Genomic DNA, 27,061 nt, shown 5'->3' on the forward strand with positions numbered 1-27,061 from the left:
ATTCTTTTAATTTGTTGCTAAATGTTGGTTGGCTATCTGTCAGAGTTTTAAAGTTATTTGGTAGATAACCGAAGATTTTTGTGGCAACATAATTCACCCCTTTCTGTGCCAAAGTCAGATTTAATCCAGAATAGGGAAGATCATTCTCTCTTTTAGTATTTTAGCTATGCACTTTGCTATTATTTTTGAAACAGGATAGGTTATAAATAACAAATTTCATATGTGAATATAAATATTGCAAAGGTGCTCTGAATGTCCAGAGTTCCTTAAATAAATGTCTGCAAGGTGATCTTGAGTGGGCTTCAGCTATTATTTTGATTACACACTTTTGTGCAATAAATACTTTTTCTCTTAAAAATGAGTTACCCCAAAATATGATGCTATATTAAAGCAGCTAATAAAAATAGGCATATTAGGCTAATTTACTGATATGCATATCACCAAAATTTGCAATAACCCTAATAGCATAAGCAGCAGAACCTAAACATTTCAGCAGACCATTAATGTGTTCCTTTCAGTTCAATTTCTCATCAATGCACTTACTTACTTATCTATGGCTTGGGCCTTAGTGACCATATGCCTGCGCCACACTCCTCCTCCATTGTTCCCAGTTGTGAGCCTCCTGCCACCATTCGCCCACACCTAGTCTCATGTCCTCGGTGTTCTTGTCAGTATTGTCCTTCCATCTTGTCCGCGGCTATTCCTGCTACCTCCTTTCAGCTACAGCTTCCAGAAACACATCATGGGGCATCCTTCCTTCATTCATCCTTGCTACATGTCCAGCCCAGGTCAACCTTCTCCTTCCTATTCTTTTTATAATGTCAGGCTGTGCGTAAAGCTCTTTTAATTCTTGCTTTTTTTTTTTTTTAATTCTCCATTACCCTGTTTGTGTATCTATCACGGGACCATATACTTTTTGGAGGATTTTTCATTCAAAAACAAATAGTTTCTCTTCATGTGTTCTCCTAAAGGTGAAGCTTTCACAACCATACATAACCACTGGCATAATCATACTTTGGTACAGCCTGATCTTAAAACTTCTTGACAGGGATATTTTCTTCAGCACATCCTGAAGGCTAAAGTATGCTCTATTGCCTCTGACAATTCTTGCATTTATTTCAGTTTCACAGTGGTTCTAATCACTGCAGAGACCACCAAGGTATTTGACCTTTTGAATTGGAGACTGTCCACCCTGAGGGGGTCCCCATCTCTCGCTGCCTTGCTCGGGACCATGTATTCTGTCTTATCTTCACTGACTTGCAGGCCTGCCCTACTGTCAATCTTGCAGTACGAACCTGCCATTCTTCTGAGCTCTTCTCTACTACCGCTGATTATGCACACACCCAGAAATTTTGAATATTCTGCACTAGCAGTAGACTTCTGTTCAGAGTCTATATTTATCTATAGTATTATGCCATTTGCTGTACAGAACTATATATACTGTGTTTTCTCAAAGTTTAGTTCTTTTGCAGATAACCACTTAATAATTTTCTGAAAGACATTATTTACAATCTCCTGAGCTAATTCTTATTTGTTGGATGAGATTGCTATACTTGTATCATCAGTAGAGAGAACTAGCTTTACACCTTTGAGAATATAAAGTGGCAAATCATTAATATATATTAACAACAAGGGACCCAAGACTGAACACTGTGGGGCACTGTTCCTGATACATCCCCAGTTAGAGGACTCTGCTGAGTTTTGCAGACTATCTGTACTGTTAACTTCAACTGTGTGCATTCTTCCAGTTAAATATAAATTACATCATTAGTGCACTATCCCATTCATACCATAATAGAAGAATTTCATGATTCACAAAGTCAAAAGTCTTTGAGAGATCACAAAACATCTCAGTGGGTGATGTTCAGTTATTCAGAGCATTTAATATTTGATCAGTGAAAGCATATTTATCATTTTCTGTTGAAAAGCCTTTCCGAAAATTAAACTGACATTTTGTTATTCTTCATTTTTCAAAATATGCAAAGCTACTCTTAAATAAACTACTACTTCAAGAATTTTGGATAAAGCTGTCAGAAGTGAGATTGGATGGTAGTTGTTAGCAGCACACTTATTGTCCTTTTTCTACTAGGGTTTAACAAAAACATATTTCAGTCTATCCAGAAAAATGACCTGTCTCAGTGACGTACTATGCATGTAACTGAAAATCCTACTTATCTGTTGAGAGCAAGCTTTTATTACTCTTTTGGAAATTCCATCAGTTCCATGTAAGCTTTTACATTTGAGTGAATTTAGTATTTTCTTAATTTCAGCAGGAGAGGTGGGTTGAATTTCAGTTTTAATAAATTGCATAGGTACTGCCACTTCTATATACAGCCTTGCATTTTCTAACCAACAGCTGGATCCTATTTTCTCTACAACACTTAAATAAATGATTATTAAAAGTGTAGTACTTCTGACTTTTTGTTGACTAACTTTTCATTGAGAGTAATAAAAATAGTCTTCCTGTGCTCTGAGTTACCCTGTTTCCCATATAACAGTATTCCAAATTGTTTTATAATTTGCTTCCCTCTGTCTGACAGAAAGCACAAACACCAAAGAATCCAAGGTTTTCAGAAACAGCTGAAAATTTCCCAGTGGGGATCTATACACAGTTACAGCTACAAAATTGCCAATATTTAGTTTAAGCTCACAGGCACATGCTTCTGCATGTTGCTGTACAAAAAATTTCTTAGTATCATAAATTTTTCACACTATGATAAATTTTAATATATATGGCAACTCCTCCTCCCTCCATAGTTTCTCTACTTGCATGTGCTGAAAGCTTATATTGTCAGGCAGAGTATATCTGTTCTAACCTCAGTGTTCTAATTTTCTAAACAAGCAAGAAGCTCATCTGCTTTGTTTTTTATCCCCTGATATTCTAATGCAATATACTAACATTATTTTTCACTGTTCTTTTATGAGAGTATTGCGATATTTTAACATCTCAAGTACCTGCTTGTCTGAGCTTCTCATTAAGCATAATTTCACTCAATGTTGACTCATTGGACACTGATCTTAGCCTAAAAAAAAGGTAATCCCATGAGTTTGTGCCCCCCCCCCTCCCCCCCTCTTTAAAAATTTTGCTGTCATCATGGCCAAGTTACCCTTCCTTTTCCTCTTGAGCTGCAGGGCATGCCTTGTGAAGTCCCACCTACCAATAACATCAACAGGAACCAAAACTATGCCTAATAACATTAATATTGATAGCACTTGAATTCAGGATTTCAAGATTGCTCTAAATTGAAATTTTTAGGTTTATTGTCACAATAAGACAATGTACAGTATTTTAACTATTTTTGTAAAAGTGTGTTTTCAGCTTTCTTAGAGGCATAGGAAACTTCTATACTCTGCAAACTACTGTACTGTGAAGTGCAGGCAGAGGGACATCCCATTGTACCAGTTATTAGGGTTTTCCCTGTTCAGTTTACTGATGGAGTAGAGGAAGAATGATTGTTTTATGCCTCCTTGTGTGCATTACATAGTGGGCTGTAGCATATTCCTAGAGTCATCATTTAAGTTGGATCTTGAAACCCTGTAAGTAGACTTTCTCCAGATAGTTTGTCTGTCTTCCAGAGTCTGCCAGTTCAGTTTCTGCATCATCTTTGTGACACTCCCACATGGGTCAAACAAACCTGTGGCCATTTGTGCTGCCCTTCTCTGCCATCAGGAAACATGATAGTCATGAAGGAGTGTACATGGTATGTAACCAGTGTATAATACTCCTTTGCCATCATGGTGTCTTGCACAAGCTCCACTGGACCCAGTCAAGGAGCTGCTCACATAGTATCGGGATTCATCAGACCATGCAATACTCTGCCACTGCACCAACGTCCACTGCCGATGGTCACATGCCCATTTCAGTCGTAGTAGTAATGTCATGGTGGTAATATTGGCACATGCATGGGTCGTCGGCTGCAGAGACCCATCTTTCAGAGTGCTTGGTGCTCTGTGTTTTCAGATACACTTGTATTCTGCCCAGCATTAAAGTCTGATGTTAGTTCCACCACAGTTGACTGCCTGCCCTATTTTACCAGTTTTCCCAGCCTATGATGTCCAACAACTGTAATGAGTGGTGGTGGTCACCTAATCCCATGATATATGAACATGGCTCCACATGTTGAAGACACACTCCGCAGCATTCCTCGTACACCCATCAAATTGTACTGTCTCAGAAATGCTCGTGCCAATCCTCTGGCCATCACCATCTGCCCTTGGTCAAACTTGGATAGATTGTGTGCCTTCCCCATTCTGCACACGCCCAACACGCCCACTGATACTACATTCACCGTGTGTGTATCTGACTGGCAGTCATTCATCACCAGGTGACACTACTACTGCTTGGATGGGTTTATATTAATAGTAGGTCGATGGTTATAATTTTCTGGTTGACCAGTGTATGCATCAACACCTACACGTTCTTCTGAGGAACATCAAATGAAGGAACCAGCTGATCAGTTCATTTACATTAGACATGATGCTAGTACTGTAATTCATTCAAACATACATACAGAAACAGAACAGTTCTGCACATCGAAGAATACTACACCAATGGTAAGTGTATCACACTGTGAGGAAATAGTAAATAGGGTGGAAAAAGTACATTTTTAACTGCTAAAATAGCTTAGTTCAGGTACACACGCACTTAGAATCGTTGCAAATCTTGGGGAGAGACAACTCAATAAGCCGACATATTTTGTGCATTTTCATTCAGTAATGTTTTGTGGAATAATGTTCAGATGTAACCCATCTTTAAGAAAGAAAGTCTTCATTGCTCAGAATATATGTGGTGCTCATCCACAACCATCTTGTAGACAGTCATTTTAAGAGTTGGCCATTCTGTATACTGCTTCACAGTATATTTACTCTCATGACATATGTTGTGAATAATCCACCACAGTTCAAAAGGGACAATGATGTACATAATTACAATAGCAGAAGGAAAATGATACTCATTACTCTACATTAGGGTTCTCTTTAGCACAGAAATGGATGCACAATGGCACAACAAAATTTTTATCGCTTACCCAGTAATATAAAATTTCAGATAGGCAGCAAAGTAAAATTTGAAAACATAACTGAAAAATAGAATGAAAAACCAGTCCAAGTTCAAATATTTTATTTTTCAATTGATGACTTGTGTTAGGTCGAAACCCATTAATTGTCATAACGAAGTTGAAAATGGGATTTCTGAAGCTGTCAAAAAATGTGTAATGTACATTTACAGTGATACAGATACAAATCAGCAGCTGGACTGGTTTTTTTGGTTTTTTGTTCTATTGATTAACAGAAGTTGCTGACCTAAGTTACTTCAGCATGCTGGAAGCTCACAAAACTGAAAAAGTTTCTCCTTGGCAATGTCTTCTGCTCTGTAAAAGAATATGTTTTATAGTAATGTATAAAATGTGGTGGGTAGGAACTACCAACTCACATCGGTATATTAAAGAAAACTTACAAATATTCAGCTTGAAGCATATTTATAATTTAATTTGTGATGTGAATGTAAAATTAGTCATTCCACATCAATAAGATTTATCATGCAAAATGATCCATGGAACTAAGTAACTAATCAACCAACAACATACTCTTACTGCATGAGCATTTGATCGTATACTCAGTTTTCCTCAAAGCACCTTAAATACAACTCCATGGCCCCCCACCCTACACAACCCAGTAACAAAAGCAAAAGTTTGGTTAACAGACTTCATTTTAAACACTTTGATGTGAGACTTAATAATTTGATGATGTCTCCTCATTTAAATGAAAGAGGAAGAAATTAAATTGGTGTACAAAGTCAAGATTGGTAGATGTGTGTTGACTTTGATTAAACTTTTTCCTTGAGTTGAGGATTTCTCTCTAGAGTGTGGAAGTCAGCTGATTGGCAGAAGTCGGGTGTCAGAAATAATGTATTATGATTATCATCACAGTTTGGTTTCATTTATATTATTGACACTGAAGTGTTCTCAATAAATGTTATACTTGTTGGAAATGTCATGCAAATGGCCCTGTACATTTACTTTTGATGATATTTCTTCTGTTTTTCAGGCTACTTTGGAAAATGTAAACACCCTGAAAGATTCTTTGGAAATAATTGACCCAGAAGGAGTTGCCAATTTTTCCCAGGCTTTTATTCAGGCCTTCAAACTTCTGGAGAAAGTAAGTGTGTTAATCTACTTATGTTATCTTTAACAGTAATGGAAATTCCTGGATGGAGCAATATGTAAAATAAGGGAAAGGTAAAACCACTCACCTATAGTGGACTGACGCATGGAGTGCAGAGACATGTAACATTCACACTAACTTTCGAGCTCATGATCTCTCCATACCAAAAGTACACACATTCAAATACACAACCACACAGACACCCAAATGGACAATTCTTTGCCATGGTGAGACTCAGCAGTTTGCTAGACTTTGTAAATCATTTGACAGAGAAAGAGCAAGAGCTCGAAAGCTAGTGTGAAAGCTGTATTCTATTATGTGTCTGTGCTCCATGCATTGGTCTGCTGTAAATCTCCAAGTTCTGGTATATTAATTCATTCTCCTTCATCTTTGGTGATACCTTATGAACAACATGCTTCCATACATTCTGGTTTAGTTTCCTCCTCCATCCTTTGATCACCAGTCTTACTAAAGTCAGTCAGCAGCTTTACCATCCATCATACACTTGCTATCACCTTTACCTCTATGAAAATATAATCCTTTCCCCATTGATGTGTGTCCTGTAATGCATTTTTCTTTAAGTCTTTAAATGACTGTCTTCAGTGTGATATAATGATTTCAGTGTATCTGGTGCTCATATAAGAGATTAGTATTATTTGTTACATCTTAAAATTATAGCATTGTGCCTGTTTCACATTTGTAAATTTTTAAGTAATTTAATATTCAAAATGCATTTAAATTGTTTTTAAAAGTCTTCCATTTTTGCTGTTGTTATGCAGCTGCAACACTGTTTGAAAACTTAAAATCTTAACTTTTTACTCTCTCTCTCTCTCTGTGTGTGTGTGTGTGTGTGTGTGTGTGTGTGTGTGTGTGTGTGTGTGTGTGTGTGTGTGTAAAACAATAAACATGAAAACAACAAACTGTATAAAGGTAAGAGCTCAACAGCACAGCAAAACTTCAAAGAAGTGCTGCTTATATGGCAATAAAACTGTACAACTGTTTACCATTTCATATTTCAAATATCAACTTGAAGTTAAACAAACAATAAAACTGTTGCTTGGCGAAAGCCCTTCCTGTTCAGTCAGTGAATACATACTAAATGCAAAAAATTGGATACTGGCATACAGTGTAATAGGATTAATATGTGCATAGTGAGGTGGGCAGTAAATTCAAGATGGGTTCTTATGTATGATGTAATAGACATAAGGTATGTTGAGGTAAACTGTATAGTAGATAGGAAAAGTGTAGTTATGTATGATGCTTTTGTATTTAAAAAGATATACCCATGATAATTAAATAATTTATGTCATTATTACTTTGTAAAACTGACAATGCAGATAGGTAATAAGATTAAACAGCGGAAAGTCCAGAATGAAATAATCATAATATTAAGAAAAGGATAGATTGCTACTCACCACGTAGAGGTGGTGCTGAGTCAGAAAAAGATTAAAAAGATGCTACACACACACACACACACACACACACACACACACACACACACACACACACTTACACTAGCACAACTCCTAGAGCTTCTAGGTATAGCTGAACAGGGGGGGGGGGGTGATGGAAGGGATTGGATAAGGAGAGGAGAGGAGTGGAGAAGCAGAAAGAGGCTAGTGGTTGTGTTGGCAAAATAGAAGACTGTATTGTGCTGGAGATGGAGCAGGGAAGGGGATAGACAGACGAATGCTCCAAGACTGAAGGGGGTGGGGGTGGGGAGTTACGGGAAGGAAGGATACACTGCATATTGCAGCGAGAGTTCTCTCATGCACAATTTGGAAAAGCTGGTGATGCTAAGGAGGAGCGAGATAGTGCAGGCTGTGAAACACTCATTGAATTGAAACACATACTGGTGAGCAGAATGTCCAGCAACTGGGCAGTCCAGCTATATCTTGGCCACATTTTGGTGGTGACCATTCAGGTAGATAGCCAGCTTGTTAGCTGTTGTGCCCATATAGATAGCAGAACAGTGATTGTATCTTTTGTAGATCATGTACCTGCTTGATAGGTAGCCCTGCCTTTTACGGGATAGGAGATGCCTTTGAGAGAACTCGATTAGGTGGTAATGGGAGGCTATAAGGGACAGGTGTTGCATGTAGGTCTATAGCAGGGATGTGAGTCATGAAATGGAGCAGGGGTGGAGTTGTGAGGGACAAGGATATTATGGAGGTTTGATGGGTGGCAGAATACCACTTCGAAGGGTGGGAAGGATACTGGGTAGTTTGTTCCTTGTTTCAGACTATGACAGAGATGGTTGAAACATGGTGAAGAATGTGATTCAGTTGCGCCGGTCCTGAGTGGTACGGAGTCATGAGAGGAGTGCTCCTTTGTGGCCGGATGGTGGGTATCTGGGAGGTGGTAGATCACTGGAGAGATAAGCCATGGCGAGATTGAGAGGGTAATTTCAGTCTGTGAATATTTTTTATAAAAATGTTCAGTGCAGAGTTTAAGCTTCCAATCATTTTTAGCATGATACAAAGAGGGAGGAGGATAAAACACTTTAGTTAATTTCCATAATACATTCCTAAAATACTTGTCAGCTTTTGATCAAGACAGTTTTAAAATATTTGGCTTAGAACAATTAATTATCAGTTTCATATAGCAGTGTGGCTCAGTCGGTATGTATCAGGTAATATATCTGAAAGTAAAGTTCAATCCTCATTTGGTTCTAGGGTTTTTTCTGTCTGTCTGTTTTTCACTTCTGGTAATTATTTTTAATGTGATTAACAATGTCAAATTGCTCTGTGTTAGTCAGTTCAAATGTTGGAGGAAGGCGAGGCCATAGCACATCCAATAGGACCATGCCTAATAAAGCATTCTGGTGTTCAAACCAGCCTTACACTATTTTGAAGTAATTCTAAGGAGAAAAATAAAATATTGTCATATTCTGAAAATTTATTGCACGAGTCAGTTGTTTCAATTACTGCGTAGCTGCTTCCTTGTGCAGTGTTTTTTGCTGCTTACATGTGCAGCCTTTTTTCTGAGCAATTTCAGTGATAGTCTAATTTTAAATAGGCGTAAAGTGTGTGGCACAAGCGTGCAACCAGGCTAATGGCCTGACTGTAGGTAGAGTACAGCCTTTCTTTGCCACAGCACTAGGAGGGACCAGCTGACAAGCCCAGTGCCCCGGCTGTCTTTTACCTCCAGCAAACATCCCCGGAACTCAATTGATACCAGGCTGAGTGTACTGAGGTGTGTCCTGGATGGACTGGAATGAGGAGAAATCCCTGCCTCTATCTGTGATGAATTTGGGACCTCTAGGGTCAGAGTCAAGTGTTCAATCCACTAGATCACCATGACCACAAATTTACTTTACTTAGTGCTTGTTTTAATTTTCTTCTACATACTTTTTCTAAGAGTATACACAATACATCATTTTATCCTGGTTTTGTTATTACTTACATAACACAGAGGAAACATTTAGATTTCTATTTTGTCAGAATATACTGTAAAAGCACTCTTTAGATAAACTAAAAGCTGTGCTGATTTCCATATGTACTTACTTAATGTTGCCTGTTCCATATGCCCGATGTGATAGATTTTCCAGCCATTGTTTTAATACCTACTGGAGAAATTTATATATCTCATGTTTGACTATTTTATCGTATTTATAATTGTTCATTTTCTTTTACAGTCTAGAAACGAGCGTGACTGTGGAGGAAATGGTACAAGACTGACCTGTAATCAAGCTGTGATGCTGATTACAGATAGTGTAACAGGGAACATAACTGAGGTTTTTGAGATATATAACCGTTTAAATAATGGTAGTACAATTCCTGTCAGAGTCTTTACATTTCTAGTTGGTAGAGAAGTTACAAAAGTCATGGAAATTAAGTGGATGGCGTGTCTAAACAGAGGTAAGCACGTGCGAAAGGTCAAGGACTACATCAACTTTTATAAGTTACCTGCTGTCATTGTTATAGTTTTCATCTAAAAATTTTCAATTTGAGTATTGCCAAAATTTACATATTAACAACTGAGGAACTACTTGAATGAGAAAGCAGTGGCTCCAAGGTCTGGAGAGCTAACAGTCACTAGGAGAACAGTGTTCTGAATCCGTGCCTTTCCGTACTGCATCAGAATGTAATATAGCAGCCAGTCAGCAACGTAAAGTCTTTCAGGCCTGTTCACAGATGCTTTTTCTGTTCTTTTCTTTTCCTTTTTTTGGGAGTGGGATGGGGTGGGGGGGGGGGGGGGGGGGGGAGGGGGGGGCAGAATAGATATAGTCCAAATTTTGATCCCTGTGACACTGTATTGGCTCTCAAGTGAATCTAGTTGTTAACTTCCAGTACTTACAATTTCCTTTCAATTATAAAGATTTGATGTGACCAGGTTTAAACTGTTGCCTTGTGAGAGCAAAACAGAATGGTCAAAGGATTTGCTTAGATCACAAAAGGGGTATCTCTGTGAGAGCATGGTCTTTTAATGACAATAAAATATCTCTCACTAAGACCGCCAGGGACAGTAGACCTTTGCATCTTGCAACCAAAGTGTGAGGTGGTTAACATCTTATTCAGTTCTTGGTCCTCAAACATCCACTGACACTCCATGTTATCATAGACTTTGACTAATACTGGTGTTACAGAAATTGGTCTGTAGTTGTCAGGCTCAGATTTGCTGCCTTTTTGGAAAAGTGGACTCACCTTGGATGGTTTTAGGGATCAGGAAAGAAGCTTTCCACAAGAGATAAATTTATTGAATACCTACAACTACATCTACATTCATACTCTGCAGTCCACCTTTTCTGTTCCACTCGCAAAGTGAACAAGGGAAAAATGGCTGACTGTATGCCTCTGTATGAGCCCTATTTCTTTTATCTTATCTTCATGGTCCTTATGCACAATATATGTTGGAGCCAACAGAATTGTTCTGCAGTAAGCTTTAAATGCTGGTTCTCTAAATTTTCTCAATAGTATTCCTGGAAAAAAATGTCGCCTTCCCTCTGAGGATTCCCATTCGAGTTCCTGAAGCATCTCCGTAACACTCATGTGCTGTTCAGAATTACCAGACCAACTCTGAATTGCTTTGATGTCTTCCTTTAATCTGACCTGGTATGGATCCCAAGGGTGCTACAATATAATGTATTAGTTCCTTCGATAAGTTATTTGACGCTTTGTAAATATAGTTACTATTTCAATTTTTCATACCTTTGGCAACTGTAGCAGCTTCCTCTTGACTACCTCCCTAACGTGACTAAATGAAGATGTGACAGGACTGTGTTTGAGATTTGTGTTATAAGGATAATCCTTTTGTGTTACGTTAAGTTTATTGATAATCATTTTGATCTTACAGCCTACAGCTTATTGTTTTGTACTAGTATTCGGACTGTCTGATTCATCTTCAGTAGTTCTAATGAATGACCATGCTCTTTTGCACTGCTCTTTTCAATCCATTATTAAATTGGTATTGTGTCTTTGCTTACCCAAATGCAAATGTTTCCTGTGCTGCTTTTAACTAATTTTAAACTGTTCCTTAACTTAATTTCATTCTTTAACTTCATTCAGGAATTTTAGCAACAAGAGCTTACTTTTTTAGAATGTCAGATAGAAATTCTGTTCAGTCAGGTATCAAGAATCATATAATGCTGTATTAACTACTCATTCTCAGTTCTGTTTGTTTTAAACTGTATCATGGATTGACATTTATGAAAATCATCATAGATTACTTACCCAATTAGATTTTTTGAACACACTAGGGTTTATCTTCTTTTTTTCTTTTTGTGTCACTACAGAACAGGATGAATTGCTGCTGCATCCTCTGTATGTGTTTCACTTGTTCTTGTTCCCAAATAAGGTAAACTGGGTGACAGGTAAAAAAATTTGGCTGGAATGAGATGGTCGTTATCAAGAAGAGCATATTATAGAGGGCACGATCCTGTTTCTTTTGTTTAGAGGACTTAGGAAAAGGGCAGGATGTTTGAAAAATTGTGTATTCTTAAAAAGGCACTATTTTGAAAACACAAATAGTTGGTTTTAGAAAAAAAATATTGGCTGTTCATTCCTAAAATAGGTATTTACTGAACCATCCTTGAAGCTGACAAAGTAGGTTAATTTCTTCAGAAGGACCATCAGTTCTAAAATTCAGTGAAATGTATAAATTATACTGGCACATATGAAATTTTAAGTGACCCAGTATTTAGTAACTTAATAGTCTTTAAACAAGGAAAATGTGGTTGTTTTCTTGCTCAGTACATTGTTCCTTATCCATCTACAGTGAAACCTTTGAATTATTGCTCTCTAACAGTGCCTCTTGCGAATAAAAATTTCCTATGTCATGTTTTTAGACACATTCTTTTCTCATTTTATACCAGTGTACCACAAGCAACACATGATTTATTCTGTTGAGGCTAAGGAGGTTCTGAGTTTTGCCTAGAGCTCTGAATGTAAATGTGATAAAATTCAAGCAAGGCAAGGGTATGCGATTAGTAATGCAACCTTATGTTGAAAATAACTATGGCTTTCATTATATGGTTTTTATTTGGCACCTGAGTAGGAACATGCATAGCCACTAGTACACTTTAACTATTTACACATGCATGCACGTTCACTCACTCACACACACTCACACACACACACACACACACACACACACACACACACACACACACACACACACACACAGAGAGAGAGAGAGAGAGAGAGAGAGAGAGAGAGAGAGAGAGAGAGAGAGAGAGAGAGTGCTTTATACAATGTTTATCAAAGTTGAGTTAAAGAAAAGTAAAGTGAAGTTGCATTGCATTAAAAGATGATCTGCACTTCAGTTAAAAATGAATGTAACAATGATATATTCTAAATTCTTTTTAGGTATAGCAGTGTGACAGAGAACAGCCCATATTCACCACATTTTATAGTAAATGATTTGTAGTATTGTATCTATTTGGACAGTCATTGCTTGTCTCTTCTTTACAACAGTTGTATAATAGGGATGGCAGCAAGCCAAGGTGACGTATGTGTTTACTGTAGCAGCCATTGTTCAACATGATGGGAATTACAGTGATCTTAAATCTTCCGTAGGATCGATATTTCTCATACTAGAACTTGGTACCTTAGTAGCCAGTCAGTTATGACCGAATATCTGCCTTTAGTATTTGGATGACTCATCCCATTCTGCACCATATTTATCTCTAGTTAATAGCATGATAATGTTTTAAAGATTAACAGCTGATACTCCTACATGTTCCTTTTCTCCATTGTGACTCGCAGTTAGGCAAACTTGCCTGTTATTTCATTTTTAGGAAAGCCTTAAAGAGCTTTTATCCAGCACATTGAAACGTCCTAATTCCTTATTGTTAGCTTTTGTACCAGGTTCAAAACACCATATGCCACTTGACGATTGCTTTGCCCACTACAGAGTTGTCTCAGTAATTCAGATGCTGATCCGGAATAAGAGAGGATAACAGTCGGAAGTTTCTCGATATGTAGAAGCAACTGCTGTACAACCATAAGCTCAACTCCATAATTATTATTTCCTTAGTCAGCAATAATTCCTCACCTCTGTGTCAGCAGTCATTTCCAGTAATCACAATCTTCGAATAGTCAGTGTAGTTAAGCTGTAATGAATACTATAAGGGTTTAATGCATCCTATTAAAATTAATCAATGTTTAAAGGTATTTTCCCCAGACAAGGGGTGACAAGTGTAAAGAATATTAGGCTTGGTGGTAAAATGTAGTCTCACAGTAAATATGGATTTGATCCCCATAAGCTACACAGTGGGTTACAGTAAATGAAACTTCTCAGCTTAAAGTTGCACAGGGATTAACAAGCATGATGGATTTTAGCAAGAAATGTTTGCAGTCATGTTGCCTAGTACAACTGGAGGCAACTTCTTTACCTCATGTGTTCTAATGATGTCCCAAATATAGCTTGTGGAATAATTTCATTGTTTGCCATGCAGTTGTGGTCTATAAGTAAATTGCAGAAAGGATAAAACCATGTATTTACTCAAGGAATGATGTCATGGCAAGTGATGATTCTCCACTTTGCCGATTTCACGGGACTGTATAACCAAAAAGGGCACCGGGATATTGCTAACACAATACAGCAGGGTGCTTTCCGATATACACTCCTGGAAATTGAAATAAGAACACCGTGAATTCATCGTCCCAGGAAGGGGAAACTTTATTGACACATTCCTGGGGTCAGATACATCACATGATCACCCTGACAGAACCACAGGCACATAGACACAGGCACATAGACACAGGCAACAGAGCATGCGCAATGTCGGCACTAGTACAGTGTATATCCACCTTTCGCAGCAATGCAGGCTGCTATTCTCCCATGGAGACGATCGTAGAGATGCTGGATGTAGTCCTGTGGAACGGTTTGCCATGCCATTTCCACCTGGTGCCACAGTTGGACCAGAGTTCGTGCTGGACGTGCAGACCGCGTGAGACGACGCTTCATCCAGTCCCAAACATGCTCAATGGGGGACAGATCCGGAGATCTTGCTGGCCAGGGTAGTTGACTTACACCTTCTAGAGCACGTTGGGTGGCACGGGATACATGCGGACGTGCATTGTCCTGTTGGAACAGCAAGTTCCCTTGCCGGTCTAGGAATGGTAGAACGATGGGTTCGATGACGGTTTGGATGTACCGTGCACTATTCAGTGTCCCCTCGACGATCACCAGTGGTGTACGGCCAGTGTAGGAGATCGCTCCCCACACCATGATGCCGGGTGTTGGCCCTGTGTGCCTCAGTCGTATGCAGTCCTGATTGTGGCGCTCACCTGCACGGCGCCAAACACGCATACGACCATCATTGGCACCAAGACAGAAGCGACTCTCATCGCTGAAGACAACACGTCTCCATTCCTCCCTCCATTCACGCCTGTCGCGACACCACTGGAGGCGGGCTGCACGATGTTGGGGCGTGAGCGGAAGACGGCCTAACGGTGTGCGGGACCGTAGCCCAGCTTCATGGAGACGGTTCGGAATGGTCCTCGCCAATACCCCAGGAGCAACAGTGTCCCTAATTTGCTGGGAAGTGGCGGTGCGGTCCCCTACAGCACTGTGTAGGATCCTACGGTCTTGGCGTGCATCCGTGCGTCGCTGCGGTCCGGTCCCAGGTCGACGGACACGTGCACCTTCCGCCGACCACTGGCGACAACATCGATGTACTGTGGAGACCTCACGCCCCACGTGTTGAGCAATTCGGTGGTACGTCCACCCGGCCTCCCGCATGCCCACTATACGCCCTCGCTCAAAGTCCGTCAACTGCACATACGGTTCACGTCCACGCTGTCGCGGCATGCTACCAGTGTTAAAGACTGCGATGGAGCTCCGTATGCCACGGCAAACTGGCTGACACTGACGGCAGCGGTGCACAAATGCTGCGCAGCTAGCGCCATTCGACGGCCAACACCGCGGTTCCTGGTGTGTCCGCTGTGCCGTGCGTGTCATCATTGCTTGTACAGCCCTCTCACAGTGTCCGGAGTAAGTATGGTGGGTCTGACACACCGGTGTCAATGTGTTCTTTTTTCCATTTCCAGGAGTGTAGATGGCTGAATGTTGATAACGCAGTTGGAAGACAGCCTACCATTTATTCAATCTTCTAAAAGGTGCTGTCTCACGCACTTGATTTTATCCAAGCATTAGTAATTACTGAAAGCCGCCCTGTGGAAAGTCTTCTATATTCTCTTACGCTTGTCTCTCTAGTGGAGCATATTTCACCACCTGAACTTGCACTTTTGGTAACCACTACTCTAATTATTGGGAACATGCATATGGCTACTGATGGTCTCCTCCCCACTTTTATTATGTGTATATGTCCTCAGATAAAGGGAACACTGCAAGCAGTTAATACTTATTTGGACTGTGTTACTGTTTGCCGCACCATTCAACCGTATGAAATTTCTCTGAAAAAATCATTTTTATTTCAGTAGAAGGGAAACTTCGTGACAGATTAAAACAGTATGGATACTTGTTGTTCATGGGGAATTCTCTTACTGACTCTCAGTTTATCCATACATCTTCCCTGATAGCTTCTATACTGCCAGTACCTTTCTTCCACTTTCCAGACCATGCAGGAGCTCTCCTGCATAGCTTGCTGGGATAGTACTTCTAGAAGAAAGCATACCATGGAGAAAAGGTTTAGTCACAACAATAAGTTGTTTTCAATTTTGAATCCTGGTCTTGCACACAGTATTAATCTTCCAGAAAGTTTTAAAATGGCCTGCAGTCTGCTGCAGAGTTAGAAATTCATTCTGGAGGTATAAATGACTGGAATTGTTTACACTAAAATAATTAAATTTCAGTAACCATTTGCAATAGACTACTTCCTCATATTAAAGATCAGCAGTTGTGCAGAATAGACTACCCTTTATGTTTTGCATTTCTCTTGTTGTGATACATTGAAGGTTAAAAGTTGTTTTCATTCCTGTAATTATCTGTTATGGGAAACCACAAATTAATAATATTAATAAAATGTTAGAAACATTTTACAAATTCAAATTTATTATGGTTACAAGTTACAGGCTATGCTATAGACATGTGACTACATTATGAATATGAATGCACAATATCATCTTATGAGACACCACATACTAATTTAATAAGATATTTTTTGTCTGCTGGTAACATTAGTTTTGAATTTAGTTTTCATTTTGTTTTTAAATTTTATTTGTTGTTGAAATCTTGCACATTTTCAATCAGGTGTATTCAAACACATTCAAAGTCTCAATGAAGTGCGAGAGACGGTGTTTCAGTACATCCCAATAATTGCACAACCATTAGTCTTGCAAGGCGAGGTACATCCTGTTGTGTGGACCCATGCAGATGCTGATGTTGAGGTTAGTCAGATGATTCAAGCAACCTAAACTACAGAGTAGCATTTGCTTGTATTTACATAAATGATTTGTTTCTAAATTTACTGTCGTATAGTGTTGTGAAAAAAGATGAGTCAAGCAACCTAAACTACAGAGTAGCATTTGCTTGTATTTACATAAATTATTTGTTTCTAAATTTACTGTCGTATAGTGTTATGAAAAGACATTTTTTTGTAACTGTAACTGTGTTTCTGGCTTTGGGCCATATGCAACACACACACACACACACACACACACACACACACACACACACACACACACACACACACACACACACACAAAATAAAAGTATAAGAACTTGAGACTGTACTTTCCAGAGTGTGTAATGAGCAGCAAGAAAGTTAAAATTATGTATGTGCTGCAGAAAGGAAAAGTAACCCCCAACCATGGATTACAGCAGAGGCAACATGTATGAAGGGAGTCAGAAGTAATGTTAAGAAAAGAGATGGATGTACCAGAAAACAGAACATTTAATTTTCTTAAGGAAAACTTTTGGAAAATGGGAAATTGTTGAAAGAAATAAAAAATTCAGGTTCTGAAACGGTGAACACTGCTTTCATGCTAATTTGTAGTAAGAACATTTTTCTTGTTTAGGTTCACAGTTTGTTTAAAATAGTCAATTTGTTGATTCACATGAATCATAATGCACAGTAATCTGGTGTATTGAAGACATCATATATGTTGCCAGCTCGTGTTATGTTCGTGAGGTTACTCATTCATTGCAGTACTTACAGAACACAGTGGGACTGATGAATATGTTAGTTCTTTTCCTTTTGTTTCATAAATCTAGAAGCTTGCTTTATCTGTACTTCTTCAGTATTGTGACTCTTTTTTACAGTTTAATAATACATATGGAAGTCTCTGAACATGATTAAAAGAAGCATTTCCTTACTTTTTTCTGGAATGACAGATCACTGGAAAGTGCAGTTGATTAGAATTGAGAAAGGCAATTACTTACTTGCAGATTAATGAAGAGTGGCACATAGAAATTTAACAGACCAGAAAAAACAATCTGTTTCAAACAGTGGTATTGCTATTTTTCTAGTATAATTACACATTTTCATAACACTTCAGTGGTGGAGTATAGATGAATTAAGTTAATTATTTCTGAGGGAATTAGATTAAGAGATGAGACACTGAAAATAGTAAGCAAGTTTTGCTATTTGGCTAGTAAAATAACTAATGATGGTATAAGTAAAGGTACATTAAAATGTAGATAACAATGACAAGGAAAGCCATCCTGATAAAGAGGAATATAATGTCAATAAATATAAATTTAAGTATAGCAAATCTGTTTTTAAAGTATTTTGCTAGAGTATAGCCTTATAGGGTAGCAAAATGTGGATGACAAACAATATAGACAAGAAGAGAATAGAAGTTTTAGAAGTGTAGTATTTCAGAAGAATACTGAGGTTAGATGAGTAGATGGAATAACTAGTGAAGAGGTGAATCGGAGTGGGAAGAAAAGAATTTTATGGCATAACATGACTAAAACAAGAAGGATTTGATATGACAAACACTGAAGCATTAAGGAATAGTTAACTTTGTAATGGGGAGAAGTGTGGGGGAGGTGGGTAAACTATGTAGATGTGTAGAGCAAGGCATGGGTACAGTAAACAGATTCATGTAGATGTAGGATGCAGCAGGAGTTAAAGATACAGAGAGACCTGCAAAAAGCAGGCTGGTGGGGAAAGCTGAATCAACCCAGTTTTTGGATTGATGACTAAAATTATATAATGGGAATAATAACCTTACAGTATTACTGAATGTTTAAAACATAAAAACCTCAAATATAAGTTCTACAAAAAACACTAAATGTGTTAATACAACTGCAGAATAAGTTTAGTTAACTGCGTGTCAACCTTAGCTATGATAGAACATGTATAAACAGCAGTTTTGTGTCAGGTGGAATGGGTGAGAGGAAAAAGACGTGGAGAGGGAGAGGGAGGGGTGGAATGTAGGGTGTCTGATGGCTGGCAAAGGAACAGTGTAGGAATAAGGCAGTGTCACAGATAGGAAACTTCATACATGGCTCACAATGAAGTGGTGGATTGAGTTTGGAAGAAGTGAAGTGAGGTAGAACAGAGGAAAATGGATACCACAAGAAAGAAAAGTGAGAGTGTAGATTAATGGAACAATGTAAGGCAAAAGGGAACAGAGAGTAGCAGAGATAGAGGCAGGAAGACTGAGGGATTGGCCAATAGTTGTAAGGACATTTTCTGTCTATGTAATTCAGACAAGAGTGTATATGGGGTGGGATGGGGGGTGGGATGCTGATGCTTGGGTCATGAAACAACAATTAAAGTGGAGCATGTTGTGCTCAGTGAAATGCTCTACCACTGCGTGGTCAAATGTGTTCTTGGCCACAGTTTGTTGGTCTTCATTCATTTGTGTGGACAACTAGTTGGCATTGTTGCATACATAGTAGTTAACAACAGAGTTGGAATACGACCTTTACAACTTTAACAGGTGGCCTTGCCTCTTTTAGGGTAGGAAATTTATGTGACAGGACTGAAGGAGGACATTGTATGAAGGCTCAGCAATATTTCAATCCTTTCGTTATGCCTGTCGACCAGTCAGCACCTCAGATACGTGGAGAGTGGTTACTTCTTGCCTTATTTAAATTTCTGCCCATCTTCCAGTATTAAGTTAAACAGAAACAGTTTGAAATAGAGCAGTGACAAACTTTCCTAAGCATCTGATGAAGTATACTGTCATAAAGTTTACAATACATTGTTGCTATATTGGCATACGTGTCAAAACATGTTTTGGGTTTTGTGAACATTGTGGAATAAAGAAAAAAACATTAACAGTAAAAAGTGTTTGTCAAGAACTGCAAAAAGAACACATTACAACACTGCAGTGAAACCAGAACGCCTCTATGCAAGTGAGTGCCTAACACTGTAATATAGACACAGTGAAAGTATTGAAAAGAATTATTGTCAAGAAAAATTTAAGTTCAATAAGTAGCACAGAGGCCTGGAAGTTCAGAAACCACAATGAAATAAATCAGTGCATAGAAGACTGATATTTTTTGAGCATTTGTACAGAATCCAGGATATTAGGCTAACAAACAGATTTTGAAGCATTTTTGGGACAAGAAATTAACATCAAGCTGGATCAGAGAAGTTGCACAAGATTTAATTATACAAAAAATAAACTACATGTGCACTGCTGCTTACAAATGTATTTTAATTTTTAAAGAGTGCAGTTGTTCACTGTTAAGTTCGCAGATAGACAATGATAACAATACAGATACATACACAAATATTTATAATTTTAAGGGTCCTGGCAAATGTCAACAGTGACTTGTCATAGCCAAAATGACTCATTCTTGTTAAACAAAACTGCAGCAGCTGCTGAATAATCCTTTTGTTCATACAACTTATTTTGCTGCCTTAATTTGCATCATCTGGTACATCAGACTAGAAAAAACAGAGATTGGAGGAAAATTTTAAAAATTGTGACAAGAGGTCTCAGCGAAATCACTTATGTTGCTTCAATGATGTTTACATACTAAATATATGAACTGGACAATAAACATCAAGAGAACAAGAATTTCGGGTACACGATAAGTAGAATACTCAGATTCAAATCATTTAGAATGAAACATGGAGATAATTACAAACCTCCATCACTCTCTGTCTCAAAACGTCCTTAAAAGCAATGGCAGTCAAAGTACGAGTGGTGGAAAGAAGGAGATGGCCATGGTAAATGTCTCAAATTCCAGAAAGAAACATGGAGGATAATATAATAAAAGTATGTCAAACTGTACCAGGGGCTGGATAAAATTCATAAAATCTGTTAAATCATGCTCACCCACGGATATATATTCGACAGCTGCCACAGTTTTGTTTAGCAAGAAAGCATCCTTACAGCTGTGGTTGCTCACGATATAAAATGTTTTGTCAAAAGACTCAGTTATGTTCAACCAGATAATGATGCTGAAATTAGTTGTTGAAAAAACTGAAATACTATATTGTAGCAGAAACATAGGTACTTTGAGAAATGTCACTGTTCATCCTCAAACACTACTCAGCTGCTATTTTTGTTTACTTTGATTATGTATCTTTACGCAGAACTCGATCAGACTTCTATATGCTGGGAAAATTAAAAAACCTGTAGAATATGAACATCGACATTGATTGAAATTTACATAGTCCAGGTCAAATATTCTAATAAATTATAACAAGATTGGCTAATAAGGTATTCTTTCACTGTGTTTTTGAATATTCAAATTTGAAATTTTATGTCTGATGCCTGTTGTCAGCTTGTCATACACTACTGCACTAGAATATGAAACTCCATTTTGATCCCTAGACTGGGATGCATAGTCAATATGAAAATTATTTTTATTTCTAATATTGTTTGTATGAATTTTGTGGTACATCCTAAATTAATCTTACTGTTGATCACAAATAGCATCAAGAAGTAAAAGTAAATGTATTACAATGGAAATGTAAAAATTCCAAAGACCCTGGAGGCTTCTATAAGATGTCTGGTTATCAACTTTACATAATATTTTTACTGCACCCTTCTGTAGAATAAATACATTATGACCTTTGCCGCATTGTTAAAGTAGTTCATTTTGCAGGACAGTACTGAGAGAAAAAGTGCAAAGCACGTGAGCAGTCTTGTCTTCACATCACTACCACAGGCAAGATTCTCAAATGCAAAACAAGCAGAAATGAGAGTCCTGCTTTACTTATAAATTTGACAGTGCCACTGCAGTTCATCATCACATGTTTTCTTGGAAACATTACATGTGGAGTTTCATCTAGTGATGTCCACTGATCTGTCCCTCTGATACCTATATGTCATTTTGATTTATTTAGAATTGCATAATATGAGTCTTCTTAAGAGAGAAATTGCTTGCTGTCAAACAGTTGTAAGCCTTTTCTACTTTCCTGCTGGCTGTCTGTGGTATGGATGTAGTTGGGCTCCTTACCAGTGTACTTGCACCATCAAGAGACAGTTTTTGAGGAGTCTTCCATTGTCCCTGGTAAATCATTTGTAATTATAGGTTATTAACTAGAGTGGGTTAAGTAGTGAACTTTGCAGGACACCAAGCTTGATGTTTCCCTATCGCATATTTTCTTTTATTCCTGTGATGTCATTTGTAATGGTGACTGTCAGTTTTCTACTGTGGAGATTTGACACCATCCATTGAGGGGGAATGCCTTATATACTTTAATATTGTTCTTTTTGCCAGTAGAATTTTATGATTTACACAACTGGAAGCAAGTACACAGAAAATGCCAGTTGGATAATTGTTATTTAGTTCTACCAGAGTTGAGTTCGTGAGATAATGTATTGCTTTCTGAATGTAGAGAATCCTTTAAAAAATTCAAACTGGTCCATTGTTGAAAGGTTATTTTCAGAAGAGTGATTCAATATTCTGTTGAAAGCTATCTTCTCAAAATTTTTTGAGAAAATCAGGAGGAGGCAGATGTGTTGTCTGTAATTAGAAATCTCTTGCTCCAGTTTTATGAATTGGTTTTATCATTGCATATCTCAGTCTTTCAGTAACTACAGCTTGACTCATCAACTGATTGCAAAGGTAACTGCAGGCTTAGAGTGTGTCTATCAAGGCAGCACAAAACTTCAGTACCTCTTTAAAATTTCATAGCTAGAAGAGTTACTTTTTTCAGTGGCATGGTTTTTGTGATTTCTGTGATGGGCAGTTTGGGATAACTGTTATTTATTGGTGGAGGCTGCAGTACATACGGAAGTAAATTTAATGGTTTCAGTGGGCCATTTTTCCTCCCTGTGTTGTCAGTGCCTGTTAATATGAAGAGTTAACAGAGTTTAGTGGCTAATGATTTGAAGGTAACAGCATCTGTCTTGCTTCTACTGTCACCAGAGAGTTTCACTGTGCTATAAGCCAGATGGAAGATCCTTCATTAAACAGTTTGTGATCAGGGTTGCTTTCTCACTAAGTAACACAAAATTAACATTTTCATTTTACCAGTGAAAATGCTAAGCTATGACTTGTGAATAAATTTTAATTATTTCTGTACTTTATTTTATCTAATAAAAATTATACTCAATATATATAGGGTGTTTCAAAAATGACCGGTATATTTGAAACGGCAATAAAAACTAAACGAGCAGCAATAGAAATACACCATTTGTTGCAATATGCTTGGGACAACAGTACATTTTCAGGCGGACAAACTTTTGAAATTACAGTAGTTACAATTTTCAACAACAGATGGCGCTGCAAGTGATGTGAAAGATGTAGAAGACAATGCAGTCTGTGGGTGCGCCATTCTGTATGTCGTCTTTCTGCTGTAAGCGTGTGCTGTTCACAACGTGCAAGTGTGCTGTAGACAACATGGTTTATTCCTTAGAACAGAGGATTTTTCTGGTGTTGGGATTCCACCGCCTAGAACACAGTGTTGTTGCAACAAGATGAAGTTTTCAACGGAGGTTTAATGTAACCAAAGGACCGAAAAGCGATACAATAAAGGATCTGTTTGAAAAATTTCAACAGACTGGGAACGTGACGGATGAACGTGCTGGAAAGGTAGGGTGACCGCGTATGGCAACCTCAGAGGGCAACGTGCAGCTAGTGCAGCAGGTGATCCAACAGCGGCCTCGGGTTTCCGTTCGCCGTGTTGCAGCTGCGGTCCAAATGATGCCAACGTCCACGTATCGTCTCATGCGCCAGAGTTTACACCTCTATCCCTACAAAATTCAGACGCGGCAACCCCTCAGCGCTGCTACCATTGCTGCACGAGAGACATTCGCTAACGATATAGTGCACAGGATTGATGACGGCGATATGCATGTGGGCAGCATTTGGTTTACTGACGAAGCTTATTTTTACCTGGACGGCTTCGTCAATAAACAGAACTGGCGCATATGGGGAACCGAAAAGCCCCATGTTGCAGTCCCATCGTCCCTGCATCCTCAAAAAGTACTGGTCTGGGCCGCCATTTCTTCCAAAGGAATCATTGGCCCATTTTTCAGATCCGAAACGATTACTGCATCACGCTATCTGGACATTGTTCGTGAATTTGTGGCGGTACAAACTGCCTTAGACGACACTGCGAACACCTCGTGGTTAATGCAAGATGGTGCCCGGCCACATCGCACGGCCGACGTCTTTAATTTCCTGAATGAATATTTCGATGATCGTGTGATTGCTTTGGGCTATCCGAAACATACAGGAGGCGGCGTGGATTGGCCTCCCTATTCGCCAGACATGAACCCCTGTGACTTCTTTCTGTGGGGACACTCGAAAGACCAGGTGTACCGCCAGAATCCAGAAACAATTGAACAGCTGAAGCAGTACATCTCATCTGCATGTGAAGCCATTCTGCCAGACACGTTGTCAAAGGTTTTGGGTAATTTCATTCAGAGACTACGCCATATTATTGCTACGCATGGTAGATATGTGGAAAATATCGTACTGTAGAGTTTCCCAGACCGCAGCGCCATCTGTTGTTGACAATTGTAACTACTGTAATTTCGAAAGTTTGTCTGCCTGAAAATGTACTGTTGTCCCAAGCATATTGCAACAAACGGTGTATTTCTATCGCTGCTCGTTTAGTTTTTATTACCGTTTCAAATATACCGGTCATTTTTGAAACACCCTGTATATAAAACAAAGAGGCTGTGACTTACCAAACGAGAAAGCACTGGTAGATAGACACAATAAAAAACACACAAACAGACACACAAATTTCAAGCTTTCACAACCCAAGGTTGCTTCATCAGGAAAGAAGGAAGGAGAGGGAAAGACGAAAGGATGTGAATTTTTCACACACACACACACACACACACACACACACACACACACACACACACACACACAAAAAAAAAAAAAAAGGGGTCTGCTTGTGTGTATACGTGCGGATGGGTATGTGTGTGTGTGTGTGTGTGTGTGTGTGTGTGTGTGTGTGTGTGTGTGTGTGTGTGTGTGTGTGTGTGTGTGTGTGTGCAAGTGCATACCTGTCCTTTTTTCCCCCCTAAGCTAAGTCTTTCTGCTCCCGGGATTGGAATGATTCCTTATCCTCTGCCTTAAAACCCACATCCTTTCATCTTTCCCTCTCCTTCCCTCTTTCCTGATGAAGCAACCTTGCATTGCGAAAGCTTGAAATTTGTGTGTGTGTTTTTTATTGTGTCTATATACCAGTGCTTTCTTGTTTGGTAAGTCACAGCATCTTTTTTTATATATATATTTTTCCCATGTGGAATGTTTCTTTCTATTATATTTAAAAATTATACTCAGTTAGACACACAAATAATTACAGTTATGAGACAATTATTTAGAGTGCTTTTTACAGGATCCAAAGCTAGCAAAATGGCTATTTGATGTGATGGAAAATTTAGAACAGAAAGAAAAGCTAGATAAACATTTCCGAAATAAAGAACTGTATTTCAGCCAACGTGAGGAGGACAATGTTTATAAGCAGACTGTAGTCAAGGTATTGGTTATGTCCCCTGTGTTCTTCCATCTTCAAAGTGTGAACCCTTACCCAACTTACTGCCCTGTAAATACCCCTCCCTTGTAAAATTTCTGGAATGAATAGACAAAAAAGCAGTAGTATGGATGATGGGTTTGTACATGTATATTTAGCACTTTTGTCAGAAACTGAATTCTATACTAATGTAGGTAAGTAACAAAAGAAAAGTGAAATGGGAATAAATCTTGCACAGTAGAAGAATGTGTGTCATCACATTGACTGAACCTCTGTTTTTGAAGTGTCCAGGTAACTGATGTTCATTTATGTTAATTTATTTTGGCATTGTAGACTATTACTTTGAAATGTGTGAGCTGTTTCATTTGTTACAATTGATAGCAATGTAGAATTAGTTTTAAAATCACATGCACATCAATCTCATTCCTAATTGGTACAAAATTTATGTTCATCCATTAATATACTCTGGAATGATGCATGAAACAGAACATTCTTATTTAAAATAAAGTAAGTTGTTATGTTGTTGGTACCAGACTGTTGGTACATGGTCTAAACGTTTCATTGGTGTACTGTAAAAAGGCTAGACTGGCATAGGAGTAGATTACCAATCTATAAAATTCTTGCTCCAGAAATCTCAATCTGCACAGAATGTTGTACATCATTTCCAATATTGTTTAATTATGGCTGTTACTTCATTAAGAATGTTACAAAATTTGAAAATGCATAATATTTATCTATGAGTATGCCAGAGATTGCTCAGCTTGGTTGTAATATATTGAGGCCAAAGCTGTTTTGCAACCTGGCAAACAATGCATCTAGTCTGTAAAACTGTAACTGAAAAAGAATAATAGAATAAAGACTCTGAGATAAAGAAATAAAATGAAGTATTTGCAGTAAATATAGAATGATCGTATGAGTCTGACAGCTACCATTGACTTACATGAATCAGTAACATGTATAAGTGTTTTCCTACTTTCGTCTAAGAAAGATTAGCCTTCTTGTTCAAAGTCTGTTAGCTTAAGGATTTTACTATTTATATTTGAGAGAATGTTTTGTTTCATGAGAGTGCATGACAACATTAAGTGTACCCCTGCTTGCTTTAAATTTAGTTTTTTGTTGCCTATTAAAATGTGTGTAGCTAACATCCTATCCTTGTTGTTAACTAAATAAACAAATTTGTTTTTCTTTCAGACCATGTATGTTTTGTAAGCTTTTCTGACAAAGAAATGCCTTTTTCTAGCTAATAAGATTATTTATTTTATTTTGAAAGAAAGATAGTGGTTCATATACAGGTACTAGCGGCAATAAGAAGGCATGGATAGACATAAAACAAATCTGACTGTTGAAGAAATAGTTGCTTAAGCTGTTGCTGCAAAAGAATTTGCTTTGGCACCCAGTTACCTGCAGTTTTATAGTAATCTAGTATGGAAATGGAAATGAGCGTATGGCATTGTTAGCCAGCAGACCCCATTCGAGGAAGTTTGGCCATCAAGTGCAAGTCTTATTTCATTTGATGCAACTTGTGTGCCGGTGATGAGGATGAAATGATGATGAGGACAGCACAACACCCAGTCCATGAGCAGAGAAAACCTCCAGCCCAGCTGGGAATCAAAACCAGGCCTGCTTGCATGGAAGGCAAGC

General features: G+C 38.3%; 1 protein-coding gene across 2 annotated transcripts in view; it reads left to right on the forward strand.

Annotated features, from left to right (window-relative positions):
• Positions 1–27,061, forward strand: part of LOC124615372 (voltage-dependent calcium channel subunit alpha-2/delta-3-like) — a 332,033-nt gene that overhangs the window by 173,609 nt on the left and 131,363 nt on the right. For both annotated transcript variants that reach the window (XM_047143196.1, XM_047143197.1), the window contains exons 7-10: positions 6,046–6,156; positions 9,800–10,022; positions 16,819–16,955; positions 25,286–25,426. In XM_047143196.1, the coding sequence (XP_046999152.1) occupies positions 6,046–6,156; positions 9,800–10,022; positions 16,819–16,955; positions 25,286–25,426 (612 nt within the window). The remainder of the gene's footprint in view (positions 1–6,045; positions 6,157–9,799; positions 10,023–16,818; positions 16,956–25,285; positions 25,427–27,061) is intronic.

The sequence above is a fragment of the Schistocerca americana genome, chromosome 5 (assembly GCF_021461395.2).
Source record: "Schistocerca americana isolate TAMUIC-IGC-003095 chromosome 5, iqSchAmer2.1, whole genome shotgun sequence".
NCBI classification, from domain to species: Eukaryota; Metazoa; Arthropoda; class Insecta; order Orthoptera; family Acrididae; genus Schistocerca; species Schistocerca americana.